General features: G+C 41.0%; 1 protein-coding gene across 1 annotated transcript in view; it reads left to right on the top strand.

Annotated features, from left to right (window-relative positions):
• Positions 1-17,857, top strand: part of inppl1a (inositol polyphosphate phosphatase-like 1a) — a 74,771-nt gene that overhangs the window by 35,931 nt on the left and 20,983 nt on the right. Inside the window, exons 3-13 of the mRNA XM_036562796.1 lie at positions 1,683-1,824; positions 3,979-4,063; positions 5,571-5,717; positions 6,577-6,667; positions 8,015-8,104; positions 8,305-8,397; positions 8,766-8,916; positions 10,682-10,788; positions 12,715-12,817; positions 14,923-15,119; positions 15,477-15,594. Of these exons, the coding sequence (XP_036418689.1) occupies positions 1,683-1,824; positions 3,979-4,063; positions 5,571-5,717; positions 6,577-6,667; positions 8,015-8,104; positions 8,305-8,397; positions 8,766-8,916; positions 10,682-10,788; positions 12,715-12,817; positions 14,923-15,119; positions 15,477-15,594 (1,324 nt within the window). The remainder of the gene's footprint in view (positions 1-1,682; positions 1,825-3,978; positions 4,064-5,570; positions 5,718-6,576; positions 6,668-8,014; positions 8,105-8,304; positions 8,398-8,765; positions 8,917-10,681; positions 10,789-12,714; positions 12,818-14,922; positions 15,120-15,476; positions 15,595-17,857) is intronic.

Below are 17,857 nucleotides of genomic sequence, written 5' to 3'. Positions count from 1 at the left end.
TCTATAACCAATTCATCTCTCAACTATTACTAATTTAATTAACTAATCCAACTACATAGTACCTCTTTTTGCTGCCCCGTTGTTCAGCATTTCCACCATCTTCATTCTTCAAGTCCTCACTTTTTCAGTTAAAACACCAAAGGTGAAACGCTTGAATCTCGTCTTTTATTATTCTTTATTCAGAGCTCCAGCTATATATTTCAATTAGACCACCCCGATCTTTTAATTTGCAGAAAAACCTATTTCCTTAGAGATTTATTCCCCAAAATCTTTCAGGACGGTTTGATGTGAAATAATTCATTATAGAAACTTTCTGATTCAGATTGTGGTGATGATGGTGATGGGAACCTGGTGTCACCGTTAAAAACCCACAGGTCACAAATACAGCCTTTTTATTTACAAAACAGTGAGTGCGTTTACATGCACTCAGTAATCTGATAACTGCAGAAAATCAGATTTTGTCAGTAATCCGATCAATGCGTTTACATGTACTTGAGTAATCAGATAATGGGAAACCCCGGGTCTACATGAGTCAGACGGTAATCAGATTTCTGCTTTACAACCAGCCAATAAACTCACAGAAGAAGACATGATATAAACTTGTTGTACAACTCAAACTTCATGCCGTGGCTTTTTAAAAAAAAACTTTGCGCCACTTTACCTGAAAATATGAACATACATCATCTAGAAGATGAAGAATATTTAAATCCTTCATTTCGTTGAGAATTTAGTTGGTTTCAGCATCACTCCAAAAGTGTTTTGCTGCGTCTCGCAACAACGCTGCTCGCTTATTTCCAGTACAGCAGCCTGTTTTGCACATAGGCAGACTGAGGAATCCGAAAGAAATCAGAGTAAGAGTTCACATGCACTGAGAAATCTGATTACAGAGCTACAATCCATCTCTCTATCAGATATCTTAATCGGATTTCTAGATCGGAATATGGTGTTTACACGACCATTTGAATTGGATAACTGCAGAAATGTAAAGATTTCTGACTTTTAGCTGCTTTAGAGTAGAGTTTTTCACATCACACCACTCTGAATGACTTTGTCTACAGTGTAACCAGTTGTTTTTGCAGAAGTTTTGAAAAATCAGGCAGATTTTCCTTTAAAAAACAAAATAATCTGTGATTAAAGGCTACAGCATTCTAGACACTGCATTTTTTAGCAGATGCACCGTCATGCATACATTTCAAAAAGCTCCTCAATGTGAATGATAAACCTGCCTATTCAAATAGAAACTATTGTTGATTGGAAATGAAATAAAATTACATTTTTTTAACTGACAGCATTGGCCGAACAATTGCTTATTTGTCGGTTAACAATTAATCAGTTAATCTTTCACACCCCTACATCCACACCTGTCAAGCCCCTGTGGATATTGTATTTAGCAGACTTCTGAAATGCTCTGGACATTACAGATTTGTATTGGATTAAACTCATCTCACCAGTAATCACTCAAATTACAGCGCCTCCCCAGGTTAAACTAATCCAGCTTCACTAGGCCTTAATACTCCTCCTCTCTTCCATAATACAGTTGTTTTGAATGGACCTGACAGGAACGGTACAGTAGAAACATAAGCCCGTTCCCAGAACTGTCAGTGCAGAACCTTATTGATTCCAGACTGTCTTGTATGTGTTGCTCACCTTGAGGTTTCTCTGATGTGTCTCTGTGTGGGTAGACCTCTCAGGGTGTGCAGCCAAAGAGGTTTAAGACTCTTCCAGAGCTGATCCAGCTGTACCTTCAGCCCAACCAGGGGCTCGTCACCACTCTGCTGCTGCCTGTGGAGAGAGAGGAGAGTGCCGAGGAGAGAGACTACTCAGGTACGAACACACACTCTAGAGATCTGCATTGGTGTGATATTGAAGCTAGGACTGTCCTGAATACATTTTTGGGCTCTAGAGCTTCGGCAGTAATCAACAGTGAATATTCAGGGGACTGAGAGATTGTTTAGAAAGTCCGCGTCCCACACCTGCGTTGACGGCACATCCGCGGCTTCGTCAGGCCCACTAGCCTCTCTTAGCAGCAGGCGAGCGGGTAATAGCACAGTGCATACACAAGTTAACCCACACTTCATGGAGGTGGTCTCACTAGAGGTATGAAGGGCATACACTGCGGCCCTAGTAAGGGTCAGTACAGCAGTTCACTGTTTGGAATACATGCTGTCTAGCATTAGCTTGCAGGATGTCAGGCACCCCAGCTGAGATTGTATGTACTTTCACATTTTAACAGTGCAATTAAAAATATAAATATAGTACAAGAATGTGCTGAGAATATGTACTGTGGTGTCGCTGCAGCGCGTTGTAAGTGGTTCCATCTTTCAAATCTGAAATCTGAACCCGACCTGCAGATTTGATGCGTTTGTGTTGGTGGTAGGCGGACAATGGCAAACCTGATATTTGTTTTCAGCAGAGCAACCATGGAAAACTCTTTCACAGTGATCAACAGGACATTCCTTCAAGAGTTTAATTTTCCCATCAGCCACAGTGGAATAAACCAGTGTTGGTTATTTATTTATTTATTTATTTATTTATTTATTTATTTGACTGGGAGGCGTGGCTGCCAAATGTCTCATTGTTAAAGTCCAGGCGAACCCAGTATTATACAACAGAAAATAAGAGTTCAGTGCGTCCCCCTGCCTTTTCACTTTAAATTAACAATACTCAGTGCCAAAACTCTTCTGTGACAGTCTTCTCTGTTCACCAGTGACGCTGGCACCATGCCAACATTCGTGTGATGGTGTAATTTTCTGCACACTAATAGAGATGGATCTTAGTGTTTTATAGAGCTTTACTTGGTCACTAAGCATTTGAGTTGATGCACAGAAGATGGCATGCAGAGATAAACAGGTATTTAATGTATCTGTAATGCACCAACAGTTTAACCCGACCTAAACACTTCTTTAAGTTTTCCAAAACTGACCTGAGTCGACAAATTTCTGTCCAAACCCAACCTGACCTGAACGATTACATTGAGTTTTTAGCTGGCCAACAAATCCACAGAGAGATGGACAACAGACAGGATCATCAGACAGACAGCAGGACTGACCAACAGACAGACACCAGGACTGACCAACAGACAGACACCAGGACCGACCGTCAGACAGACACTAGGACCGACTAACAGACAGATACCAGGACCGACCGATAGACAAACACAAGGCCCAACCGTCAGACAGACACCAGGACCGACTAAAAGACAGGACTGACAAACAGACTGGACTGATTGACAGGCAGGAGACAGGACCGACTGTCAGACACCAAGACCAACCGATAGACAGACACAAGGCCCGACCGTCAGACAGACACCAGGACCGACTAAAAGACAGGACTGACTGACAGACAGGCGACAGGACCGACTGTCAGACACCAGGATTGACCTTTAGACAGACACCAGGACGGACTAACAGACGAGACTGACAGACAGACACCAAGACCGACCGATAGACAGACACAAGACTCGATCGTCAGACAGACACCAGGACCGACTAAAAGACAGGACTGACAAACAGACACCAAGACCGACCAACAGACAGACACCGGGAGCGACCAACAGACAGACCGACTAATAGACAGACACAAGGACCGACTGTCAGACAGGCACTAGGTCTGACCAACAGACAGGACTGACACACGCCAGGACTGACCATCAGGCAGGGCTGTCAAATAGACAGATGGACACAGGACCGACGGACAGGACTGACGGACAGATGGATGGATACACAGGACCGACGGACAGACAGACCGACAGGACTGGCTGAGAGACAGACAGACACAAAAAATCTGAATAATGAATGATCAGATTGCCAGTTGTGTGTTGGCCGATTCTGTGCAGCTCTAGTTGGAATTGGTCATATAAAATGATTTAGGGCTGTTTTCGTGCAGTAAAACCACACAGATCTTAAAGTGGACTTTGAGGGAACAATAATAAAAATAAAACACAGGCCTGTTAAATTGTGTGATGTGTCTTTGTTACAGATGGAGAGGATGATAAACCCCCCCTTCCCCCTCGTACAGGCTCCGGTGGCCTCTCCCTCCCCAGTACAGACACGCCTCCGGAGAGGTAGGCCCCTCCCCCAGCATCCGCCTGTTGGTCTGATTCCAGTCCAAGACCGAATGTTCACTACTCACTTCTTCTACTCAGATCAGGATGCAGGGATGAATGAGGCCTTTGTGTTTGGTTGTCAGAGTTAAGAGCGTGAATGTGGTGAAGCGTCGTCTGGTTTATCTGGTTCTTTTTAGGTGTGACGTTAGGTGGACAGTCTGTTACATCAACAGTTCAGTTAACTACGAGTGAGTACAGAATCCAGGACTAAAAACTGGATTCAAGGACCATAACCAAGCCCTCAGGTTTAGACGCCTCCCTTGGGCTTTTTCTGCCACCTGTCTTTTCAAGCTAGATCTACTGGAAAACGTGCTTGTAGCACAAAATGTTTTAGCTAATATTTTGTTCAGTAGCAGCTGTGAAATGTAGAAAATGTGTTTTTACATTTTTATTCATTTTATTTATTTTATCATTTGTTTATTTTACTGTTTTGCTGTTTGACCTCTGTCCTCTGTGCAGTCTCGCATGCATTGCTGTTCTTCCTGTGCAGGTCATACAAACGCTCTGACCTCTTAAGGGCACCCAAAAACAAAACCTTTCATGTTCTTGTCATTTCTTTTTCTTTCCTTTCCTTTCCTGTTCTGTCTTGTTCTTTCTTTTCCTTTTTTGCACTTGCTCTTCTTTTTTTCCATTTCCTTTATTGTCTTATCCTGTCTTGCCATTTCCTTTCCTTTAGGTTATTGTCCTGTCCTGTCCTGTCCTGTCCTGGGTTGCCCATTCCTTTCTTTTCCTTTATTGTCCTGTCCTGTCCTGTCCTGGGTTGCCCATTCCTTTCTTTTCCTTTATTGTCCTGTCCTGTCTGACACTTTTTCCATTTCTGTCTTTAATTTTCTTTTCCTGTCCTGTTCTTTCTTTTCCTTTTTTTGCGCTTTGTTCTTTTCATCTCCATTATTGTCTTGTCCTGTCCTGTCTTGCCTTTTCCTTTCCTTTCCTTTGCTTTTTCTTTCCTTTCTTTTCCTGTCTTGTCTTATTTTGTCCTGTCCTGTCCTGTCCTTCCCTGTCCCGTGCTGCCCTGTTCTTTTCTGTCGTTTCCTGTTGTGTCATTTCTTTTCTTTTCTTTTCTTTTCTTTTCTTTTTTCTTTCATTGTCCGGTCATGTCTTACATTGTTTTTCTTTTCATTTCCTGTCCTGTCTTTTCTTTTCTGCCCTGCCCTGTCTTTTCTTTTTTCTTTTGTCCTGTCCTGTCTGTCCTGCTCTTTCTTATTTTTTATTGTCCTGTCTTGTCTTTCCTTTGTCTTTCCTGTCTTTTCTTTTCTTGCCTGTCTTGTCCTCCTCTTTCTTTTTCTTTATTGTCCCGTCCTCTCGTCTTTTATTCTTCTTTCCTTTTATTTCTAGTTTTTATCTTCATGTCATGTCATGTCTTCTTATCTTTAGTTTATCCTTGTTTGCCAGTGTTTAACATTTTTGTTCTCTCTCTCTCTCTCGCTCTCTCTCTCTCTCTCTCTCTCTCGCTCTCTCTCTGCAGTGCTCCTGTAGGGAATGGATTGAGCACTATCTCTCATGAGTATCTGAAGGGCAGCTATGCTCTGGATCTGGAGGCAGTGAAGCAGGGCGCCAGCAGCCTGCCGCACCTCAACAAGACTCTGGTGTCGTCCTGCAAGCGCCTGCACGGGTAAACAGACACGCGCGCTTGTTTTCTTTAAGCCTGCAGCGCATGATGATTATTGATCAGTGTCACGGTATTGGCGTTTATCGTGCTGAGATCAGCCACAGTACGCAAAATGAACATCACATCACAGGTGGCCCAGATGAGCTTGGATGAATGAGGGAATTTTATATAATTCAGTTTTCTTTTTTCTTTTCTTTTCTTTTTTTCTTTTTTTTGTCCTGTCCTGTCCATACTGTGTATACCCAGTCTATCGATATTGCTATGTTCCATCTTTTTTCTTTTCTTTTCTTTTCTCTTCTTTTCTTTTCTCTTCTTTTCTTTTCTCTTCTTTTCTCTTCTTTTCTTTTCTTTCTTTTCTTTTCTTTTCTTTTCTTTTCTCTTCTTTTCTCTTCTTTTCTTTTCTTTTCTTTTCTTTTCTTTTCTCTTCTTTTCTTTTCTTTTCTTTTCTTTTCCTTCCTGTCCTGTCCATACTGTTGATACACAGTCTGTCTATATTGCTGTGTTCCTTCTTTTCTTTACTTTTCTTTTCTTCTTTGCTTTTTTTCCTGGTATGTTTGTGCTGGCTAATCAAGTTTCTTATTTTTTCTTTCTCCTTTTTTTTTTTTCTTTCTTTCCTTTTTGTCATATTCATGCTGTCTGTTGGGTAGTCAGTCAGTCTGTATCTCTTTGTTATGTTTTCTTCGTTTTCTTGTTGCAGTCATTTTTTTTTTTTATACTTTTCCAGTCTTCGTAGTCGTGTTATCTGTTCACTGGTCAGTCAGTCTATTTTATTGTTTATTGATTAATTTCTTTTTCTTTATTCCTTCCCTCTTTTCTTTAATACCTGCCACTGTTTAACATTCTATTCTCTCTCTGTCTGCAGAGAGGTGGATAAGGTTTTGTCTGGCCTGGAGATCCTCTCTAAAGTCTTCGATCAGCAGAGTGCCTCTATGGTGTCCAGAATGATTCAGCAGGTGAGTGGCCTTCTCCTTTATTTGTATGTTATACAGCATGCAGTCAAACCAGGTGAAAATAGGTTTTAAAGAAATGCCATTGAGGGCAGTTTGTATGACATGAGAAACTGATGGAGCAACTCAACTTTCCTGCTGAGTCGAGAAACTGTAACTGTAGCCATGAACTCAGACTGAACAGAGAAGCCAAGACTAAAATTAGAAGTGTGAGCTCATACTGTTTGGGGTGTGTGTGTGTGTGTGTGTCTGTCTGTGTGTGTGTGTGTGTGTGTGTCTGTGTGTGTGTGTGTGTGTGTGTGTGTGTGTGTGTGTGTGTGTGTGTCTGTGTGTGAGAGAGAGAGAGAATGTACTTGTCTTGCCACCATTGTCCTCGCAATGATAGGCCAATGTTAGATTTTGTTCAAGTGAGGACCTTTTTGCTGGTCCTCATTTGAACACACACTGTTTTCAATGCAAATTCTTTTTTTTTTGTTTTGTTTTTTTTTTTTTTTGTTTTTTTTGAAAAAGCAAAAGAGGGGAAAGTTTGCCTTTTGGATACTAAGGTTAGGTTTAGGTTTAGTGTTTAGGCTTACTATTACTTGGTAATGGCAACAGTAATACAGAAATCACCAAGTCCTCACCAAGTAATGTAAGACAAACGAGTGTGTGAGAAACTGCCATTTGAGTCCCGTTTCTGTTTTTGTGAAAGAGACAAAGGAGCTCTTCCTAATAACTTCCTGCCAGGAACTACAGCTTGTCCCAACCCATCGGAACACGACTGCTTACGCCGAGCTTGGACGTCGTTTCTCAAAGATGTGTCCAGCTCGGGCTGGGTTCAGATTTCGCATTCGGGTTCTCACAGCCCGCCTCCCGCCTTTAACAGATCAACAACAACAACAACAACAATAATAATAATAATAAATGATTTAATTTTAGTATTTTTTGTAGTTTTAAAGAGATTTGTATACATGCTCTTATTTATATTAGAAAATTGTTGTAAGACAAATGTGTGTGTGTGCACAGTTTGGCACTGAGTTGAGGATGAGGAGGGTCCACATCCTGATCTTCCTCCAGTAAGAGAAATGGACTGTGTGTGTGTGTGTGTGTGTGTGTGTGTGTGTGTGTGTGTGTGGCATGCAATATGAAACACGATCAATGAGACTTGGAAATGGTTAGTATCTGCTAATGGTAGACACTGATAGAGAGAGAGAGAACAGAAGCGTTCATTGTGCTAATTGCGTTGTTTCGCTGTGCAGGTCAGCTTATAATTCATTACGTTCTGTTTCAACCGATGTATAGATTTACTTTATTATTGATGATGAAATAGCAGTCTTACCCTTTGCTCTCTCTCTCTTTCTCTCTCTCTCTAAGTCTGTAAGTCAGGGTGGAGATCAAGAGCTGGAGCATCTGGTCACTAAACTGGCCATTCTCAAAGACCTTCTGTCCTCCATAGAGAAGAAGGTATGTGCACACACACACACAAGGCCATCTGTGTTGCAGATCTCACTGTTTACACACAGATAAGACGAGTCTGAAGACCTGTTCATCTTTGTCTTTCTGTATGCTTGTCTGTATCTCTCTCTCTCTCTCTCTCTCTCTCTCTCTCGCTCTCGCTCTCGCTCTCGCTCTCGCTCTCTCTCTCTCTCGCTCTCTCTGTCTAGGCTCTGAAAGCTCTGCAGGATATGAGTGTGGCTGTTCCCTCCATCCCCCTGTCCACACGCCACAGCAAGGCCATTCCTGTCCAGGCTTTCGAGGTAAGACACACACACAAACACGTGCATGTTTGTGTGTTTTTTTTTTTTTATATTGGGACAAAACGTTGTATCTCCATTTTTGTCGTTTTTCGGTTTTTGACATAATTGTTAATCTGTTGTCTTTTACATTGTGTGTAAATTTCATGATGAATGGACCAAAACAAATGGCCCAGAATTACTTAGAAATACAGTCTGGTTCCATTGACTTACCATTTTGGAGATACAAGCTTTTGTTCAAAAACAGGCACAAACAACTGAACTTTGAAGCTTTTAAGGTTTAATGGAAGTGCAGGCAAGGCAAGTCTGTTTCACAGCGTGCCAATTTCTCTGTGTGTGTGTTTGCATGTTTGTATGTATACGTGTAATAGGTGAAGCTGGACGTGTACCTGGCCGATCTCACTAAGATCGGGAAGAGCCAGAAACACACACTCAGCGTGGATGTGGAGGGAGGGAAGCTGGTGGTGATGAAGAAGATGAAGGACTCTCAGGAGGACTGGACCAACTTCACCCATGATAAGAGTGAGCACATCCAGAGAGAGGTTTTCTGGTAACACTTTACTGGAACCCTGCCTCATAACATTGACATAACCAGGCCATAACATGTCATTGCAGATTTGGTTTGCTAATATCACAGTTTCATGTTTCCATCACCAGTAATTGTCATGACAGACGCCATAATGTTTGATACCATCACATTTTGGTTCAGTGTACTTCAGTTCAGACATTATGCCGTGTGTCATGACAGTTAACGATGATGGTAACATAACATTATTGGACCTAAATTGTCATGACAGCTCATGGTGTGGCATGTTTATGGCATGATTATGTAACAGGGTTCAGGTAAAGTGTTACTGTTACAGTACGTTAGCAATAAGGGTTCTATGAAGTAGTAAAATGGTTCTATGGCAAAAGAATTCTTTTTGGTGCTACAGTCGCAATCATAAATATTCAACCCCTCTAACCCACATGATTTTTTAGAAATATGAACAAAAATGCAATGAAAATATATTAACTAAAGCTGTAGTGATCAAAGAAAGTTTATTAATACACATTTTGAAAACATGCCACTGAGTTTCCTATTAATTAAGAAGAAAAATTAAAATCTCTCAAAAAAAAAGTGATGCGCAAAATTATTCAACCCCCAAAATCAGAGCTTTGTAACACATCCTTTTCCTTTTTAACTTCCAAGAAACGTTTCCTGTAAGTGCTGAGTAGCATTTGACACCTCTTATTTTGGAATGTGGGTCATTCCTCCTGTACAAAGGCTTCAAGTTCACTGATATTGTTTGGCTTCTGTGCTGCCGCTGCTTTCTTCAGATCTCACCAAAGATGTTCAGTGGGATTTAAATCTGGCCGAACCAAACTTTGGCTGACTTGGATATATGCTTAGGATCATTGTCTTCCTGGAAAATTCGATGATCATTTCATCACTGAGGGCATCACATTCTTCTCCAGAATGGCCCAGTATTTCTGGGAATTTGTTATGGAAGATTTTATGTTCGAGAAGCAGCAAAATAGGCATCATCTGCATTAATGCCACCTTGATCAAAATTGGCAAGTGTAACATATATAGCGAATAATGTCTATTGGAATAAGCATTAATAAACATTTATGGAGAGTTATGTCAGTTATCATGACAAGCTTATGTAGGTGTTATGTAGCCTTATGAACTGTACCCTACAGTTAAGTGTTATTGAAATATAAAATTTATGGTTTACTAAAATGCAGATTGGTTTAATAGGCTTTGCCACAAATTTACATGACAAAATTTTAGCTGTGTTTGTCAAACATAAAAAAATCTGTGGCCATTTTCCTTATTGTGCCTGTTGAAGTCTTTGGACATAAATGGGTCAAATGTGATCATACTTCTGCTTTATGTATTGCCAAATTACAACATTTACATCTTATTTAGTAATTTAAATTGATAAATGCTCATTATCTGTTTGAGCATGTTGAATTGTCAGTGAAATACAATCTCAGGCGAGAGGTCCTGCATATGATCATTGACTTTTAAAAAGAATCGTTAAATCACAAGGTTGCAGCAGCTGTGTTAATACTAGATAATTAAAAGCAAATCTGGGTTGAGAAAACAGCAATATGTTCAAATAAGGGGGTTTAGATCTGTTTGTAGTTCGTAGTAGTTACTGATCTTCACAGTCAGATTATCTCTGTTAATATTATTTGTTAGAAAGACTTTTGACAGTAATGTCTCTCTCACTGAGTAGTTGTCATCTTGTGAGGTTAATAAGCTCTGTTGTTTTTTTGTGTATGTCTTGTTGAGCAGTTCGGCAGCTGATAAAGTCCCAGAGGATGCCAAATAAGCTGGGTATCGTGTTTGAGAAGGAGAAGGACAAGAGCCAGAGGAAGGACTTCATCTTTGCGAGCGCTAAAGTGAGACACATGCACAATATTGCTCTGCATTTTGTTCTTAGGGACATGTTCACACTTGGCACACTAGGATCTCAAAATAGACCCTAGTGTGATTGCTCTGCAATTACTGCAGTGTGTACGCACTGTACATTTAAGCCTTGCCGCTGCCAATAAGCTTTTAAACAAACCCTGGTGTGGTTTGTTTGAAATATGAATGCAGGATGGGCCAAAGACGTCCAAATGGACCAAACGCAGAATGAACTCTGACCAACTGCATGTTTTATCTCAAGAAGAGTGTAATTACTCGTGTTTAATTGTATTTGGTGCAACAGAGTATGCAAAACATTGAACAAAAATTACTGTGTTTGAAGCTTTTCATAGTATTTTTTAATCTGGCACTACTTATTCTGTTTATTTCTGTTCCAACTTTAGAAAAAGTGAATATTGTGATGTATATCGCGTGTCGTGAAAAAGTATTGTGATGTTATATTTTTTCATATCACCCACCCCTACTCTCATCTGTAATACTAAAAACGGACCTTTTGGCTCTAAAACTTGACCGAGGCATGTTTGTCACTGCTGTAAAATACTCTAAATAGACACTTATGTCCGCATTCAGTAATTATATATTGATGTACCATGTTTTCTTTATAAAAGCTGTAAGCCACTTGCCCTTGAGGCAGTGCATTACAGTGATTTCACTGCGCTTTAAACTGTGGGAAAGCCATGATAACACATGCCATCTCGTTGCTTATTTCTTTTACAAAATTAAATGGTAAAGATGTACATACATACAGCTATAGACTATTTCCTTTGTCTTTTCTATACCTATTTTTTATATCTAATCTCCTCAGAAATATCTGCAGAGAAAATAAAGAACTTAACCTTAATTAACCTTAAATTTTGACCAGCAATTAAATAAATGAAGGGTGGTCTCTAGGTTTTAAACGTTACTGTACATCATAAAATCTGCCGGTTAGTACAAAGACAACATATACAAATACTACAAAGACAACATATCAAATGCCATCACTGCATCCACAAATGCTAATTAAAACTCTAAAACACAAAGAAGAAACCAGATATAAACAGAATCCAGGATTGCTGCCACCTTCTCTGGGCCTGAGCTCATTTAAAATGGGACTGAGGGGAAGTGGAAAAGTGTCCTGTGGTCCGACGAATCAACATTTGAAATTCTATTTAGAAATCATGGACACTGTGTCTTCTGGGCTAAAGACCACTCAGCTTGTTGTCAGTGCACAGTTCAAAAGCCAGTATTCATGATGGTGTAGGGGGGCATTAGTGCACATGGCATGGGTGACCTGTACATCTGTGAAGGCACCATTAATGCTGAATGATATATACATGTTTTGGCAACATATGCTGCCATCCAGACGACGTCTTTTTCAGGGAAGGCCTTGATTATTTCAGCAAGACAATGTAAAACCACATTCTGCATGTATTACAGCAGCATTGCTCCATATTAAAAGAGTCCAGGCACTAAACTGACCTGCCTGCAGTCCAGACCTGTCAGCACTGAAAACATTTGGAGGGTTATGAAATCAAAAATACGACAAATGAGCCCCTGAACTGATGATCAGCTGAAATCCTGTATCAAATGAGAACAGGAAAACTCTCCTCAGTTCCCACTTACAGAGTGTTATTAAAGAAGAGGTGATGAAACTCAGTGGTAAACAGGCCCCCGTCCCAACTTTTTTGGAATGTGTTGCTGGCATCAAATTCAAAATGGGTGTATATTTTTCAAAAAACAAAACTATTTCTCAGTTTCAACATTTGATATGTTGTCTTTGTAGTACTTTCCTTTTAAAAATAAAAAATATGCACATCATTGCATCCTATTTTTATTTACATTCTGCACAGCGTCCCAACTTTTTTTGGAAATGGGGTTGTAAAAAGAAGCTTTAAATCTCTCTCTCTTTCCGTTAGAAAAGGGAAGCATTCTGCCAACTCTTGCAGCTGATGAAGAACAAGCATTCCAACCAAGACGAGCCTGACATGATCTCCGTATTCATAGGGACATGGAACATGGGTAAGACACACACACACACATTAATGCAAGTTATATATTACCCTCTTTTCACAGTAGCCATAAAATACATTTTTCATCTGGTTTGGAGGAGGTTCATTAGTTAAACTGCATAATATATATATATAATATTGTTTTGAATGAAGTTGATATAATATTTCGAAATTATGTCTGAGTTACAAAACCAGAAGTCTTGGTTTTCATCTTCGTAGATAAGCGAGCATGTCAATGTTTATAAATGTGTAATTATTGAAAAGTAGAAGCGTTTAGGAACCACAGCAACTCAGCCATGAAAAGACAGACCACGTAAAGTTACACAGCGGGTCGCCGAGTGCTGAGGTGCCTGTAGAGTTCCAAACCTCCTCTGGCATCAACATCAGCACAGACAGTGCACCAGGAGCTTCGTGGCATGAGTTTCCATGGCCGAGCAGCTGCATGCCAGCCTTACATCACCAAGCACAACGCCAAGCGTCAGTTGGAGTGGTGTAAAGCAGCCATCACTGGGCTCCGCTGGAGTGATGAATAATGCTTCACTATGTGGCAGGACATTTTGGACAATTGTAAGCTTCCAGCTTTGTGGAACAGTTTGGGGAAGAACCTTTTCTGTTCCAGCATGACTGAGCCCCAGTGCACAAGGCAAGGTCCATAAAGGCTTGGCTGGGTGAGTTTGGTGTGGAAGAACTTGACTGGCCCTCACAGAGCCCTGACCTCAACCCCATCACACACCTTTGGGATAAACTAGAACGGAGATGGCGAGTTCTGTTCTATTATCTGTGTCTGTACTGTTCAGTTATGTTTCTGCTGTTTTGCACAATAAAAATATTTCAGGTTTACTTTGGGTGCTGAACACCCTGTTGCTGGATTGTGTGTTGTCCCACACACTGTTGGTGGGTACTCACCACAACTGACCGGGAGTACCCCACAAGCCTTGGCATTTCAGTGATGTCCTGACTCAGTCATCTGGCTACATTGATTTGGCCCTTGTCAAAGTCGCTCAGGTCTTTACGCCTGCCCATTTCTCCCACATCCAACACATCATCCAACACATATATTTGTAGCACGACCTGTGCTAGCCCGGGCTCAAGGAGGACGCTGGAGGCACGGTTCAGGGTCGCAGCAGCCATTTTAATTTATTTTTCACTCCAAAAACAAATGAGGAACTCACAACCAAAACCAAAGCTGGCCACTTTTCAGTGGCTTCAGAATAGACTTTTCAGTCCTTTTCCCCAAACTGAGCTTTTCAGCTCTTTAGTCTTTTCTTCTTCTTGTTCGTATTCTTCTGCTGCTGCTGCTCATCCCCCTCTCTCTCTCTTCCCTTTCTGCTCTTTTTAAAAGAGCACCTGACCCGAAAGGGAAGAAAGCTCATTACCCCTCCTCCCCGTCACCGGCCCTGGTCCGCATCTTGACCTCCAGGATCGAAAGCGAGGTGTAGTGAAGCAGCCTCGCTGTGGAACAGGAGGCAGGGCCTAGATGGCTTTGTGCCTCTCATGGCCATCATTGTCGTGGTCCTCTCTCTGGTGGAAGGCTTCCTCCTTCCGCCGTCACTCGCATCCCTTAGCGGCATTTGGGATCGGCGCGCCGTCCTCCTATCCCCACCGTCCTCGCCAGGCTTCGTCCTCGCTCGGAGATCGGACCCCACCTTCCCGCCTGCTCTCGCGGCCATCGTTGGTGCCCAGTGGATGGGCGCATGCCATAATATTCCAGGCTTTGACATGCACTATTAAAAAATAGTTAACATTATTCGCTTCGTCTGTAAGTGGTCATAATGTTTTGACTGTGTGTGTTACGGTGAGATATACCGAGACTGTCAAACCTTCCAAGTTTACCATGATTTAAATTTTTGGCTAAGCCAGCAAATGTTGATTGTGTTCACCATGAATAAATGAAGTAGTATTTTTAAAAATGTGTTTTGTGTTTGAGGTCTTTTCGTGTAACATTTTGTTTAATAATCTAAAAATATTCACTGTGACTGATATAATAATAGAGAGAATCAGGAAGATCAGGTCAGGAAGGTCACTATTGGTCAGGTCTAGGTATGCTGCATTTTACTAAGAACAAACAAAATGCTCATACACGTTCTCTCTCTTTGACTCTCTCTGTCTCTGTAGGCAGTGTTCCTCCTCCTAAGGCGTTAGGCTCGTGGCTTTTGTCTCGAGGTTTGGGAAAAACTCTGGATGAGATGACTGTCACGATTCCTCACGACATCTATGTGTTCGGAGCCCAAGAGAACTCCGTCTGTGATAAAGAGTGGGTGGAGAACCTCCGAGCTGCTCTGAAAGACTACACTGAGATCGACTATAAACCGGTAAGCGAGAGAGGTTCAGTCCTGTGGTATCAGCTTTAAAGGGAAAACAACTTTAATATCAACGTTAAAATAGAGCACCAGTCAACTGAGCCTTTATTGAAGCCGTCAGCGCTCAGCGTTTGTGTTTATGGTGGGCGTTTGTGTTGTTTTTACGATCTCTGTTCTGTGAAGTTTCCTCTTTTGGAGCCATTTTTCTGCTGTTTGATTAGCCTGTGGACAGCAGTGTTTCTCATCATGTGGTCAGACGTTTCCACATAAACTTGAATCCACTGTATTTTAGCATTTGGTTGTTTAATACATCTGTCTATTCTTTCTTTCTTCCTTTTTTCTTTTTCTCTCTCTTTCGTTGGGTTGTAGGTGGCTGTGCAAACTCTGTGGAACATAAAGATTGTGGTTCTGGTGAAACCGGAACACGAGAACCGAATCAGTCATGTGGGAATGTCCAGCGTCAAAACAGGAATTGCCAACACTCTGGGTCAGAGTTTGTATGCACACACAAACAAAGACTGTATTTTTAGAAGAAATATATAAATATCCACTCACTGGCCGCATTATTAGAGCCCCCTCCCTTGTAGCTCCACCACGCAGTATTCACAGCTTGTATTATCTTCTTCATCAGTGGTCAGTTTCTGACCACAGTGCCACTCTTAGTGGGATATTTTTTGGATATTATTATTACTCAACCTTACAGTGAAACCAACATGTTCAAACCCAGACAACGCCCTTGTTTCTGGTCAGCAACAGCCCTGTAGTCAGACACTGACCAGTGATAATAGGGTAGAGGGCAGCTGGTAGATAGACAACAGTTTGTATTTGTACATCGATATAGTGGATCCATAAGGTAGGTGGAGCTCATAAAATGTCACTCAGTGGTTTTACAAGCCAGGGGTCTCTAATAAAGTGGACAGTGAGTGTATAAATGGTGTATAGAGTACTGTGCAAAAGTCAAAGACCCCCCATTTATTTTATTTATTTTTAATTTCTTGTCAAACAGCTATTAATTTTTCAGTGTCAGAGGAAGAAGTGGGATCACTCTTTGCCTTTATTACAGCTTTCGTTCAGTTCAGATGTTTTTCAGTGATCTTTCAATCATGTTTTGAACTCCAGTTACATCTGTTAGATTTCTCAGAAATATCTTAAAATTATAACTTGTACTTAAAGACTGTTTTGACTGGAAATTAAATAAATAAATGGTGGCCTGTGACTTTTGCCCAGACCTGTGTATGCACTATATTGAGAATAATACTGCACTGTCTCTACTGTAAATGCCTTCAAAAACATACATAGACAGAAAAATCTACAGAAAGTAGAGACAGAGAGAATTGTCTTGTGGTGTGAAATTCCTGTTTGAGAAATTGCCTGGTAAGTTGGTGAGAAGGCTGAAAACCAGCAGCTTACAGTAAAGACACTTTTAATTTTGTTGACATGGACGTGGGAGCAAAATAGCATATTTCACACTGTCAAACTGTGGCCCACAACAGAGCTCCAGTTTGCTTTCACCCTCACTCTCTCACACACACACACACACTAGGGTGTACACACACGTGCAAGAGGATATCCTGACATTCTTGAGATGTTGAGCACAGTTTTTGTGTCTATGGTTTTGAGCTATTCATGAGCCATAAGTTCAGCTGAGCTCAGTGCTGCTTTATAGTGTAGTGAGGGAGGAGTCGGACACATTTTTAGTCTTGTTTCAGCTTTATCTTACATAAAATTGGAAGTCAGAGCTCGGAATTGCTTCACTTTGGAGCTACAAAGTGGGAACAACATGGACACCTCCATGAAACCAACAACAAGCCAGATAGCTAATGAATGATACATCATCAGAAGGATGTTTTTCTAGTCTTTAAACCAGAATATCTTGCTCTAGAGACTAGTGCAGCACCACAGAGGCTAGTAGGCATGTTTATGGACTGTAGATGTAGAAATGTTTAAATTTTTTAACCCTATAAAAAAAAGCTGAATGAATGATAACTTTAACATTTGTGATGTATTTATCTTCTCAAAATGGTAACCTTTATGGTCAGCGTTGGTCAGCAAAAACTGTATTTGTATGTTGATTGATAAGCAGATATCTTTTAACATTATCTTTATTACTGTTAGTGGTGTAACTATGTTGATATTATGTCATCTGCGGAGCTCGGAGTTGAGAACACCATCCTGACATCCCGAGAATTCCCATTTGATGGTCTATAGTGTTTCAGTTTTATTAGTTAGAGTTGGGAAATTCAGTTCCATCAGCAGCCATATATGATGCTACCACCACCATGTTTCACAGACAAGGTGGTTAGCTTTGCATCTTGAGCAGTTCCTTTATTTCAGTTCACTTTTTCTGTCCATCACTCTGGTTCACTGGTTTGTCTTCTCATCTGTCTATAAGACCATCTCGTCTATCTCTCAGTCCGAGAGCTCTGCAGGGACCTGATAACCTCTTGTAGCGAGCTGTAACCTGGCTTTTCACTTCTTGAATGTTACCAGTGGTTTGCTTCTTGCGTTCATGCTGGTGTGTTATTCTATTTATGGCATTCTTTAACACATCGAAACTGCTTCGTGGTCAGAGTTCTTAATCTGTTGTTTTCATCATTTTTGCTCATCACCTTTTGTGATCTTTTGTGCATGTGTGCATTTGCCGCTCGTGCCCCTGAGCTCTGAAACAGTCTGTCCCTTAATATTAGACCTTTCTTTCAAGACCACTTTTAAGAGACAATTTAGCCTTACCTGTGAAAAGTTAGTCAGAG

Source organism: Colossoma macropomum, unplaced genomic scaffold, assembly GCF_904425465.1.
Source record: "Colossoma macropomum unplaced genomic scaffold, Colossoma_macropomum, whole genome shotgun sequence".
Lineage (NCBI taxonomy): Eukaryota > Metazoa > Chordata > Actinopteri > Characiformes > Serrasalmidae > Colossoma > Colossoma macropomum.
The sequence above is the reverse complement of the archived record's forward strand: the minus strand, read 5'-3'. Positions and strand labels throughout refer to the sequence as shown.